The sequence below is a fragment of the Lepidochelys kempii genome, chromosome 2, assembly GCF_965140285.1.
Source record: "Lepidochelys kempii isolate rLepKem1 chromosome 2, rLepKem1.hap1, whole genome shotgun sequence".
Classification (NCBI taxonomy): Eukaryota; Metazoa; Chordata; order Testudines; family Cheloniidae; genus Lepidochelys; species Lepidochelys kempii.
Window position 1 is genome coordinate 230,870,602 of NC_136381.1, and position 13,498 is coordinate 230,884,099.

A 13,498-nucleotide genomic window follows, 5' to 3' on the forward strand; every position below is an offset into this window, starting at 1 on the left:
ACACACTTTACACATTTTTGAAATTGGGTGTAAATTATCTATTATGCCATCTTTAACCTGTGGGGGTTTTATTTAAAATATCTGAGTTTTTACCAGTCTGATCAGTTGACTTGTCCTTCCCTCTTTGTGAACATTATTATCCAAAGACCTAACTAAATAGGAGATAGAATGGTCCTGATTGTGGTTAATTAAATGAGCAGCATGATCTCATGGGTATGTAGAACTACCCCATTCAGAACATCATTTTGAAAGGACAGTGACATCACAACAACTGCGGCCTTGTCTACACATACAGAGCAGCACTAAAGTAGTGCTGTAGTGAAGATGCTACTACACTGAGGGGAGAGCTTTTCCTGTCAGCAGTTAATCCACCTCAGCAAGAGGTGGTAGCTGTGTCAATGGGAGAAGCTCTCCTTTTGACACAGTGTTCTCTACACCAGAGGTTAGGTCGGTATAACTGTCGCGCTGGGGCAAAGGCAATGCATGGCGGGGGCATGAGCGGTTACATGATATGCTGCTTGGGTTGTACTGAGCATGCTCAGTGATACTGCTGAAGCCAGCTGCCCTCTCTCTGCTCCCCCACTATCAGCTGTCACGATCGTCTCTGCCCAGGGTGTGGACTTTTCACACCCCTGACCGACACAGTTACACCAATGTAAATAGTGGTGTAGATGTGGCCTAAGACTCAAATCCAAGAAGACAATGATGACTCTGACCCTCCTTTTTCCTTCTATCTCTCTACATCTTCCTTTCACACCCCACCAGTACTTTCCTTCACAGTAAGAATGACTAAAAGTTTATTTTAAACATTTCCTTGCCATCTTGTCAATCCCTAAATTTAACTCTGAAATGTAATTGGTAACAAGCAAAGCTGATGGTGTGACAGAATGTTTCTAGTCCTATTTTAGTACATTTGCTTTTTGTATTTAATTCTCTTCTCAAGAATAGTAGTATCTCTCCAGTATCTCCAGAATAATAAAAATGTGAAATTGATAAGCAGGCAGAGGCTAGAGCTGAGGAAGTAGCTGCACTGAAGCAGCCACTAGGAATAGCAGCTGCGTGTAAAAGAATGCCACGTGGGAGAAGGTGTTGCTGGATGTAAATAACACACCAAATACCAGCAGAATTCAAATGGGCAAGAATACAGGGACTGAAACTGCCCAGGGCTATAGCTCCAGAAGGAGGAAAAGGCTTTCTTCTTTGTTGCTGACATTTTTTTAGTAATTCATATATGCTTTTTTCCCCTAGCTGGATTGTGTTGTTGAGAAAACAGCTCCTGTTGATAAGATAGGGCAATGGAAGGATGAACCGTGTTACGAAGCCAGAGGATTTATATGCCAGATGGGCAGTGGTGAGCTCTGTTTCACTAGTTTTGCAAACTAAAAACACATTAAAAACTCATTTTGCAATTGTTTGTGGATTAACCAGGGTTTGTATGCACAGTAGATCAATCCTTTTCTTAAGTGAAATGAATTTCTCTGCCTCAACGATGCTAGTGCACACCATAAAAATAAATATATAGGGTCACATGTTCCCCTCTTTCCCATGGCACAGAAGGGAGCATTCAGAGTAACATTTTGCAAAATCTGTCCAGGTGTCTCTTTGTGCGTAAGCCATGAGTACATGGCATGTTCCCTGAAGCAGACATTCTACCACTGGAATGGAACCAAGGGGCAGAAGTACTGCAGTCCCTAATTTCTCCAAACTTTTGGTACCAGGAGGGTATATGAATGTGGCTTCAATAGTCTCAGCTTTTTGAAGGGTTTTGACTTTAACATTTAGAGTGCTTTGTGTTTGCATCCCTCAGAGAGTGGATCTGCATAGGCGATATATACTTTAAGAACTACCATTATTAGTAAGTAAGCTTTCAGTTTTTGCAAATAATAAAAAAAAAAAAAAGCTAAATGATAATGAAAGCAACTAAGTAGCTAGTAAGATTTCCCAGAATTGGAGTTCTACTTTTCCCTTTTTGTTTTACCACGTGGGGATGTTAATGCTAATGCTAAGGGTGTAATACAGTGGCACTTGTTTGATCTAGGCATGGTCTGGGTTAGTGTTATGTAAAGTTCCATAGCAACTGGAGTATACCTCCTGGTGGGTCTAGAACAGTCTACTAGTCCTGATCTTCTCTTGAGCAGTGAAATCTAATTGTATCTAATTTAGTTGTGGATCTGTATTGGGAATAAATGACTTCTAGGGATTAGGGAAATGGTACTAAACTCACTCTCACTTTTGGCCTACCCAGGTATGAATTCAAAATTGGAGACGTAAACCACTACTGCATTACTCCACTTTGCTTACCAGGCTACCCTCCCCAACCTCAAAATGTAGAGTTTTCAGTCAGAAGTATTCACTGATGTTTTGAAAATAACAATTTTTCATGAATGTTCAGCGAGGAAGTTTTTTCATTAATAATTAATGCCACACTACTTAAGTTTTGAAGACTGCAGATGCTTGTTGTTCACTGGCACAAGACAAATCTTTGCACCCAAAGTTTATCTTTGCATGTTTTGTTTCGTTTTTTTGCTACAGACCCTAAACTGTCTCATTCCCCAACAACAATTCCAGCCTCTGACTTTACCCGTTGTGGTGATAGTGGCTATTTAGTCATCCGTTCCAAAATGAAATGGGAAGAGGCACGAAAAAACTGCCAGGAGAAATCCTCAGAACTTGGCAGTATTTTAGATCCCTACAGCCAGTCATTTCTGTGGCTCCAGGTGTTAGAATATGGGGAGCCTGTATGGATTGCTCTTAACAGCAATGTGGTAAGAACAACAAATATGTTGCTGCTTCTCCAGGTAATATTTGAACTCTTCTTCCCTTTTTAAATGGTAGGAGCATCTATTATCACAAGACTGTTTTAGCTGCACCCTTTATGGTCTCACACTGAGCATCTGAAACTTCTATGAAATCCTGTCAGAATGCAAGGATGAGACCAGCAAGACATGAAGATGAGGGAGGCTACAGAATACGTGAAGGAGACAAGCAACAGGAAGTTATGGGTACAAGGTGTGGTGGAAAGACATAAAGCCATAGAAATGGGAAAAGGGAGAAACATAGAGGAGAGCAGCGAAGCAGTGGGTGAGGGCAGCCTTTGAAAGACTTGGTAGGTAAAGAAGCAGACTGTGTGGAAAAGGAAGAGCCACAGAAGTACAGGTAGGGGCTGAAGACCAGCAGCAGGTAAAAGAGGTCATTTTTGTTTATACCACTTCTTAAACTTAGTGAACAGTAGTTTAAACTCTTCCTTCTCTGTTGTGTGTTTGTTTATCCCAGTGGGTAGCTCTGCATGTCACACATCTAAGGTTCCCTAACGGCTACTTAAAAAAAATTCCCAATGTAGACTCTTTTGGATTCTTTCTTAAATATACAATTTACAACTTCTCAGCTTCCTAAAGAATTTCAGCTATAAGGGCTGCAACCTACTTTGTTTGTATTCTTTTATAACCTACTTTATTATTCTAGCTTATTTGTTCAGCACACTTCCCCCCTTGTACAGTTCCATAGTAATGTAGGTCCTATATAAATAATAAATTTATAATGTGATATTACTAATCTTATTATTTCTGTGCTGCTGACAAGAGGTGCTCACTAGTACACTTCAAATTTTAAATTATATATAGATTCTATACTACTTTAATACTATATAATGCTATAATTATGCTAAAAGCCACCCTTGAATTGATTTTGCTTCCAGACCAATGGCAATTACAAATGGATGGATAAATGGAGAATGTGTTATTCTAAGTGGGCCAGTGACGAGCCAAAGCAGACAATACCTTGTGTCTATCTAGACCTTGATGGAACCTGGAAAACAGCATCTTGTGATCAAAAATTCTTCTCTGTCTGTAAACAGTCTGATGGTAAGCAATAAAATTTAACAATTTGCATTGTGGAGCCTGGAGATTCATTTAAATTCACTGATGAGTTGTATTATAAGCATTCGGAAAAGAACCCAATCCTAAACCATAATACAAGATTTCGAGGCTATCAAGTTCTAAAAACTCAAAATTCTTCCCAGAAGCCAATCAGTTTACTCACTATTAAGGTCACTCTTCAGTTCCTTTGGACCTGAGCAATCATCATGCTCTACACGTAGGTTATTTCAGCATCTGTCCAGGGTAATGGAGCTCAGAAGTATACTCTACATGACCTCGAACTGCAAGCCAATGCAAACATTTCTTCAAAATAAACAAAATTGTTTAATTGATTAAATCTTTTATTATATGAGTTCCTGGACATAAATAAAACCATATTGCTCTACAGTGAGGGACAATATTAATAGTTATGTTTAGTTTAGAATTGGCTTAAATTTTTCTAAAAAATATTTTTCAGTGAGAAATGGGTTTTGTCAAATAGTCCCCCCCCTCCTTTTTTTTACAACTAAATGTTTTTTCAAAAAAAATTAAACTAAAATTTTTTGGGGGGAAAAGGAAGTTTTTGGCATATTTGAAATTTTTCATTGTAAAATTGTGTGGAAATTCCCACCTTCTCTCAGCTTTTTACTGTTTCCCCCCACTGAATAGGTGAGAGGAAAAGTTGAAAAGGTGAGAGAGAAAGTAACACTTTTACTTTAAAGCCTTATTACGAAAAATTTTCATTTTTAACCGTAACACTTTCTTTGCCGTTTTTAATTTTCATTTTAAGTGAGAGAAGATCATTTGCTCCCAGTGGAAAAAAATATAAAATGAGTTTTCCCCACTTTTTTTAAAAATCCCCATACCCTTTCCATCCCCCCACCAAAAAAATAATGCCCCAAATCAAAAACCCTTGAAGATCAAAGAAAACAAAACTAAACAAAATTATACCTTTTCTAGTTATTTTTATCATTTATCTAAACAATCACTCCCAAATCTACTTGGCCCATTTAATCAATCTGCAAAATAAAATAATAATAAAATAAATAATATGGGCCCAATTACCCCTTGCCATAGAAAAACCCATTCATTTAGATAAGTAAGTTTTATTGTGATTTCAGGATTTTAAACTTCATCTAAAAGAATAATTACAATCTCCATCTCCCTAACAAAGTTCAGGAAGCTGGGATAGATGGTTTAGTTTTGTGCCATTAGGATATAATGGAAAAGCCAGGTTGGTTGTGGTTTCACAAAATCTTGTCAGACCATTCATAAAAGTAATATAGTTTCTGTGGTCCAGCATCTTCCACAATTTTGTACACCTGGGCTGCTTTCCTCTCTCTGCAGTTCAGACAGAAGCACTCCTTTTGCTCCTCATTCTCACAGATGTACCTGGAGACAAAAGATTCCCCTAGAGAAAATACTGGAATTGAGGTCTGGGGGTGAAGTTCAGAGGGATCTCAGCCCCCCCAAATCCACTGAATGACAGAGATCGCGTAGGCCTCCACCCAGAGCTGAAGCTAGGGGACAGGATTTCGTATTTCAAAGAGGAATGATTTTCATTGACCACAGACAGGGAAATAGTGAGCCAGGGATACTCCCATGAGCTAATACTCCCACATGCCATCATTACCAGAGATCCTTTAAAACACAATCTGATCCAGAATGAAAATATCTCATCTTCTGGATATGGGAGTGATAAAAGCATGTTTTCTCATAAGAAAGGTTCTCTGGATTCTGCACCATCATCTTCTTCATTGTACAGAAACTCATGGGGGGTATCAGAACCATTCTCAACCTCCAAAGGCTGAAGAAGTGGATGAAGATGGTGGTGGTGATAACAGCCAGAGTCAGTCACAGGGAACTCACCTGTACCCCTTCCTGGACAACATTCTGATCACAGCTCCATTGCAATCAGCAGCACACAGGACCATGTCTAGGATGTTGAATCTCCTCCAGCCACAAGGGTTCATCACCAGTGCCAAGAAAAGTTCTCTGGCTCCATCCAGGAATTTATTTTCTTGCTCCAGAGCCATAGAAGGCCAACTATAGCACTATGCCTCCAACTGCTAGGACTTTAATATCATGTACATGGATCATGCCATGAAGATAATCACACATCATAAATCTTTAAGCCTTTATACTAAAGGTGTGGTATCACTTCCTGGAACACATGAGAGATCAAGTACAAGTTCCAGCACAAGTGTTCAACACCTTACAGTGATAGTCAGCCCATTACCGTGTCCACAAAGGCATGCCCATCTGCCTTCCAGATCTTTTAGTCTTCACAACCAATGCCAGCCTCAAGAACTGGCAAGCTCCCTTGGAAATCCAAACAACCTGGGGCATATAGAACCAGGAAGAAAAGGCTCACAGGATGAACCTCGTAGAGCTGAGAGTGGTGAAGCTAGCTCAACAAAGATTCCAGTCCATCCTAAGTAGGAACCATGTCCGGACTACAGTTGCATATTTAAAAAATCAAGGGGGAAACAAAGAGTTTGGCACTACAAACGAAAGCTGCGGAAATAATAATGTAGGCAGAACAATTCCTCTTTTCCCTCAGTGATTCACCTCAAAGGGGACCTGAACTAAAAGGTGCAAGGTGCCAACTCTAAGTGTTGCCTGAATCAGGTTTTCAGACTCATGTTCAGATGTTCGGCCTCCCTTCAAACAATCTGTTCTCATATAGTATGAATAAAAAGAGGCCAAAATACTTCACAAGAGAGGCAGACCTCAGATCCATGGAGACAGATGTTTTATTGCACAGTTGGCCCAGGGCCTACTTAGCGCATTTTCACCCTTGCCACTACTGGGGAAGGTGGTCCAGAAAATACAATGAGAACGGGCGATGGTAATACTGATAACTCCTCACTGACCAAGGAAACCTTGTTTCTCAAACCTGATAGAGCAGACACTGGACCCCAAATTCCAGCTTCAATGGAGACCAGACATCCTCTTGCAAGGTCCTCTTCTTCATCTGGACCTGAAACGGCTTCAGCTAACAGCCTGGCTATTGAGAGGGAAGTACTAGAAGGTCCCATTCTGTTCTCCAGCATCATTAAGACATTGCTTTCATGTAGAAGAGTATCAACACAAAAACACCCTGTCTGGGCCAGATTCAACAACTGGTGCCAAGAGCACAAGGTGTATCCCAGAAATCTGGGAATTCCAACCATTCTTGACTTTCTAAGAATTCATAGACAGAGGCCTTCAGCCCAGCACTATTGCACATCAGCCCTTTGCACCATTGTACATTCATCCCAACATTATTGTCCGCTCTTAAGAGCATGCTATTCACAGGATTCTTGGGCTCCCTCACAGACAGGCCAAAGGAAGCCAGATTCCTCCAGTCTAATTAGCTAGACTGATAGTCAGTCCACTCTTCCCAAAATGAAACCTTCCACTAGTGTTGAGGGCTCTGACAAGCCATCTCTCTGAGCCTCTGACTTCAATGTCAGCCTTTTATTTATCAACTAAGACTTGTTTTTTAGTATCTGTCATGTGTGCCAGATGAGGTTTGGGGCTGACAGCCTTATCTATACCAGAGCCGTACCGCATGTTCCACAAGGAAAAGCTGGTGGTCAGGACATCAGAATCCTTTCTTCCCAGCTAAATTCGTCCTTCCATACTTCCCAAGAGGTTGTGCTTTGTTTGTTCTGTCCAAAATGACAATATCCAATGGAAAATGTGTCACACCATAGATGTCCGAAGAGTCTTGAAAATCTATCTCAAGCATACAGAATCCATGAGAAGATGGGGGTCCCTATTCGTGTCCTTCCACCCAATGTGCCAGAGACTCAGAGCTTCCAAGTCCTCCATAATTAGGTGGCTTGACCTGTGTATTGTGGAAGCCTACAAATCATTAGAGGTCCCTGTCCCAGAAGGGATCAAGGCACATTCCACAAGATCCATAGCATGAACAGAACAAGCAAGTGCATCCACTTCGGAAATTTGAAAAGCGGCCACTTGGTCTATCGTGAATACCTTCATTATGTACTACATAGTGGACCCTCCAACTTCTGTAAAGGCCTCCTTTGTCAGGAAGGTGCTGAAGGTGGTAGCCCTGAAATAATGCAGATCTTTGAGCAAGCTCACAAAAAGGGGGGATTTCTTTCCTACCAAAATTTCATGGCCACTACTTTCCAGACATCCAGAATTGTGGGAGATGCTAGGCTGCATAATGGAAAAATTCTTACTGATAATTTTCTTTCTGCTAGCAGTGTTTCCCATGATTCTACCCACTCTGGGTAGCTCATGAGTCATGGTCATATATTAAGTGGTTAGACCATCTTCCTTGGTCCAACGTAGTTATTTTGTTACTTCTAGAATATTAATAATGCTATTATGCAAGTTTTACAGCTCGGGAACAACTCATTGGGCAGCAAGCAGCAACAGAGGGGGCATGGTCAGACAATGGAGGTACCAAAACACTGATCTATCTCTGTGAGCTGCAGAGAGGAGAGCAGCCCAGATGTCCAGAATTATGGGAGACACTGCTAGAAGAAAGGAAATAATTGGTAAGAAATTTTCTATTCTTAACAGTTATGGCCCCTACTGATTCTCCACAACTCTTTGGAAGATGCCCTGAATCAGAGGAACACAGATCTTGGGTTCATTACCGCAGTCATTGCTACTACATAGAGTCCTCGTATACAAGAAACTGGGCCCAGGCTTCCCGAGAATGCACTCGATTAGGTGAGTGTCATTTTTTTAAAGAGTGAAGACTTAGACACATGTAGAAATAATATTTTTCAAAAAATAGTAATCAAACTTTAGATCATTAAAAAAACAAATTGATTTTTTCAGTGTTAATGCTTTTTATATATTTACACACCTTGGACAACAAAACTAGATTGATTAGTTTCACTGTCTAGTTTTCATGCATTAGAAATTTCAGAGTTGTTAAGTCACCCAGATCAGGTGGAAGACTTTCAGTTTTGGGCACCTCCTCCCAAGCTGGTGAGCATCTGCTAGTGGCAGAGAAGGGAAACTGGGGGAGGGAGGAAGGAAGAAAAGCACTCTAACCCTCATCTCTATGGGTAAGTCTGGGAGAACTGCTCAAGGATAACTCATAGAGACTCTGCCTAGATGGTAATCCCTAACCCACCCATGTTTGCTTAATTGTTCCAGTATATTTCTGTCTTCTAGCCAGATTTTATAATGGATTAAATATCAGACATTATATTTCTGAGTGTTTAATAACAATTTAATCTCAAGAGTGCATACAAAAATTTCCAGTAGCACTGCATATAGTCGCTGGGAAGCAATAACTGTGTTGAGCAAATAGCAAAAATGGAGTATAAACAGGCATTTTACTCTGCAAGTGTGTTAAAAATAAACCTCTAGAATGATTTACACAAATATATGTAATTTAGTCACGAGGAAAAGGGTAATTTTACACTAACAAGCAAAATGCAAGAAGAGCTGTATTGTGCCATTGTACCCCACGCAGAACTCCCATTTGCTACAGTGGATGTTTTGTGCAAAAATCAGTGATATGACACAGCCTCAAGAATTAATTGCTTTCAGTTGTTCATAAAACTTAGAAAAGAAGCTTTTCTCCCAAAAGGCAGATTTGTTTCAATTATGCCTTGTTAATGCTTTTTTTCAGATGCCACTTTGGCTTCTATAGAAGACCATGCTGAATCCATCTTTCTGTCACATAAAGCCACTTGAAAGTAAAACAAGCAGCTTTTGGACAGGAATGAGCAAAAATGTGAATGGTAATTTCTTAACTTTCAGTATTCAATAATATAAATAGACACATATGGTGTAATATTTCATACCTTAGGAAGTTATAACATATAAAACAGATATTAAGAGACAATATTACACATTTTGTAGTATATATTTTAATTTATTTATATGCATACAGCGCTGTAACTAAAGTGTTTATTAGATGTCTATAACAAGTTATTTTCCTTACCATAGTTTTCTCCCTATCCTTAACATTAATCAGCCATTTTATCTTAATTTTAAAAGGAATCTTGGAGGATTAGCTTTTATCCCCCAATAAGACTTTCCTGAAATGTTTTAAAAAACACATATTTGAGTTCAGTATTACAGTTTTAACCCTGTACTGTGCTTTTTGTCAATAAAATTTCTGCTCACTTTAAGATTTTCCTATTGGCAACAATCCAGGTCCAGATTAAAGTGCCAGCCTTGCTTAGAAGATGGATATTTTTCAAATGACTCATTAATCTGTAATAACCAATAGGAATTTAGATCTGCTTGTGAGGAAAGCAGGATATGGGGGGGATGAAGTCAGAAAGATAAATAGCACAATGAAAATATGGAAGGGAGATAGACAAGAATAAACGCTATGTGAGTATATGAGGAACATAAAGACATTTTTTCCCAACAATTATTGCATACACATATCACAGTTTTTCTTCATACTTAAAATGGGAAATAATTATTGTAATGATGTGCTCTGTTTGGCAATTCCTAATCACTGTAGCTTTCTTAGACATAAGTTTGTAATTAATATATTATCTAATACAACATTCAACTATGATCTGATCTGTCCTATAAGACACATTTCCCTGAAACCAAAAACTCTAAGTAAAATGACTCAATCTGGATGCAGACCAGAGAAGGAGAGAGGCTACTTACTAGTACATTTGGTCAAGTAGTGATAGTCTTGGTTTGGTGATTAAATCAAAGCTTAAAATGTCTGGTGGCTGACAGAATGGAGGAGTCTTTTACAAATTCTGGGGCTCGATCTGTTGATATTTCTATTCTGGTATTTTAAATACTTCTAAGCCTTTCAACATGTTCTTTCAGTCTAAACAGTTGACCCCATATATTTCCTTTTAACATTAGGTCAGTGGTTATGGAGAGACAACACTGCAATGGATTTTGTCAACTGAATTGAGGGAGAGCCTTCAAGTTATGGTAATGAGAAGTGTGTCGAAAGGTATGCATCATCTGGGTACTGGAATGAGGCTCAATGTTCTTACAAAAGAGGATATATTTGTAAAAAATCAGAAAGTAAGTGATATTTGCAATATATTGTGGTTCTGGTTAATAATGTGTATAATGGGTGTATACAATAAAATGCATGCTGCACAGTATTATACCAGAGCACAGGCTCTGCTATAGTCAAGATATGTACGTATTACAGATATTGTGTGTGTGTTTATATATATATAAAATATATAAAACCATACATATTGAAGGTGAAGTCAAAGATCACTTCATTAAAGGCAGGTTTCAGAGTAACAGCCGTGTTAGTCTGTATTCGCAAAAAGAAAAGGAGTACTTGTGGCACCTTAGAGACTAACCAATTTATTAGAGCATAAGCTTTCGTGAGCTACAGCTCACTTCATCAGATGCATATCGTGGAAACTGCAGCAGACTTTATATATACACAGAGAATATGAAACAATACCTCCTCCCACCCCACTGTCCTGCTGGTAATAGCTTATCTAAAGTGATCATCAGGTGGGCCATTTCCAGCACAAATCCAGGTTTTCTCACCCTCCACCCCCCCACACAAATGAATTTGCGTCCATTCAGGCAAGCCTCCAATTTTAGAAAGCACTTAAGCATGTGCTCAAGACCCATAGAGAGATGCTTAAAGATAAGACCATGCTAAGGTGCTTTCCTGTGCTGGAGTCTGATGCAGGAAGTACTGAAATCATGCAAGATCCTGATTTCCTGCCCATATCTCAACTGAAGAGAGTCTGATACTTACCAGAATTAGACAGCCAAGCGTTCTGAGCTTCACACATTCTTAGCTCCATCTCTTAAGGAAGTTCAGCAGCACCAAAAGCAGAGTATGTGGAATCTTCAGCTTTTCATGCTTATGGGATGGCACCATCAGGACCATCCATGTGAGTGTATCTGGAATAAATATCTTGCTTTATTTCTTTTTGAAAGGTATTAAAACAGTATTGACTGAGAAGCCACCAGAGAGGAAAGGTATGATTATTTTCTTTTTAATTAAAGTAAGGAGAAACCTAAATAGAGTAAAAGCATAATAATTATTTAAAGTAAGTTTCTGGACAGTATAATTATTACTGATAGCATTTAAAAATAATAAATCCATATGCATTATTTGTATCTAAATACAGAAAATTGGCTTTCATTTTTAATTGTGGTGTTTAATATAACTTATTATACTTCTCCTTCATCTCTGTTAGCAAAATATCTCCATATACATATGTTCATAACTTGATTTTTAAAACTGTGATTAGCAATATCAACTTCCACATTCCCGGAATCTCTCATATTATTCTGGTGTCTAGGAATTGCTTTGTGTTTATTTACAGGAGAGGAAAAGGATGAAGAGGTTTCTGGATCCTCCACCAAGGTCACTTGGCTTGTAATTATTCTGGTCATTTTGATTCTAGCAGGATCTGGAAGTGCAGCCTATTTCTATGTCAAGAAAAAAAAACAAGATCACTTCTTACCTATTGTAACTCGAATGAGTGATACAAAAGAATCTGTTGATAACCAGGAGCAAGATGAGCATGCTGTTGCCTAATGGGATAAAATGATTGAATAATATATCTAATATTAATAAAATTATGCAATTGGAATAAATGAAATCTTAGGCCAACATTGCTTTTTCTTACCAAAATAGTAGTCTGTTTCACAATCCCTGCATATATGTATACTTAACATAAATAAAATATACTGGTAGACATGATTATTCCTTTTATAGTCTTGAAGATTTTCTAGATCTACAAATTTCAATGTCAAATAAAACATAGTATGAACTATTTATCAAGTGGGCAAATGCATACATTTCAGAGATCTAAAATGAACCACACAGCAAGGTGAACTAGCATTAAAGCATCTTCAGGTTTTACAGAAATCTGATCTGCCATCATTCGTAGAGACATCCTGTTCATGCAAACAGTGAGAATTCCCTCTGCAAAGCACCCTGCCAACTTCAGTTCAAAGAACCAGCACATTCTTTTAGGACTGTATATCAGCTCTAAATACAAAAAACTCTGAATGAAATCCTGATTCCATTGAAGTCAATGATAAAACCATTGATTTAATGGGGGTCAGCATTTTGCCCTGTGCAGTTGTTTCAGTTAGGATAACTTTGGGATATCCATATCTACATCTCTAGAGAGAAGGAATACAGTAGCTCTGCCTTTATGTTAATTTTCCCCACTCTTTTAGTTCAGCATTATCAGTAATGTGCAAAGACTGAAATATTTACAGAAATCAAATTATAAAATCATATCAAACTTCAGCCACATGAATTAAAATATTTCCCCCCATCAATATATAAATAAATGTGTGGAAGCCAAATGTAAATGTTCCTTCATTCATGCCTTCAACTCATGGTGTTTGAAATGAGACTGTAATTTTCTATAACTTTGCATTTCTATAATAGTCTGTGAATATGAACATTTTCCTATCAACTTCAAATTAACAATAAAAATCATTAAGAAAATGATCTGTCCATTAGAGAATAATACTTGGGACTGAGTTTAGGATGCTGAGGTGCCACTTTTATATGATCTAGTGATCTATTTGTTTGTGCTTTTGGCCTCGTGCAGCATACAGGTCTCTAAATTAGAGAAATAAAAAGGATTCACAAATAATTTGTAATTAAAGTGTTTCCATGTTTCAAGTTGACTTGTTTGTGTATTTCAGTATAGGCCCCCCATGACTTTCCA

At 38.4% G+C, this 13,498-nt stretch overlaps 1 protein-coding gene across 1 annotated transcript in view; it reads left to right on the plus strand.

Moving 5' to 3' along the window:
- Positions 1-12,475, plus strand: part of LOC140906177 (macrophage mannose receptor 1-like) — a 54,637-nt gene extending 42,162 nt beyond the window's left edge. Inside the window, 9 exon segments of the mRNA XM_078851339.1 lie at positions 1,249-1,351; positions 2,533-2,765; positions 3,695-3,860; positions 8,397-8,549; positions 9,466-9,514; positions 9,516-9,577; positions 10,680-10,847; positions 11,739-11,780; positions 12,131-12,475. Of these exon segments, the coding sequence (XP_078707465.1) occupies positions 1,249-1,351; positions 2,533-2,765; positions 3,695-3,860; positions 8,397-8,549; positions 9,466-9,514; positions 9,516-9,577; positions 10,680-10,847; positions 11,739-11,780; positions 12,131-12,345 (1,191 nt within the window). The 3' untranslated portion in view covers positions 12,346-12,475.
- The last annotated feature ends 1,023 nt before the right edge of the window (positions 12,476-13,498 follow it).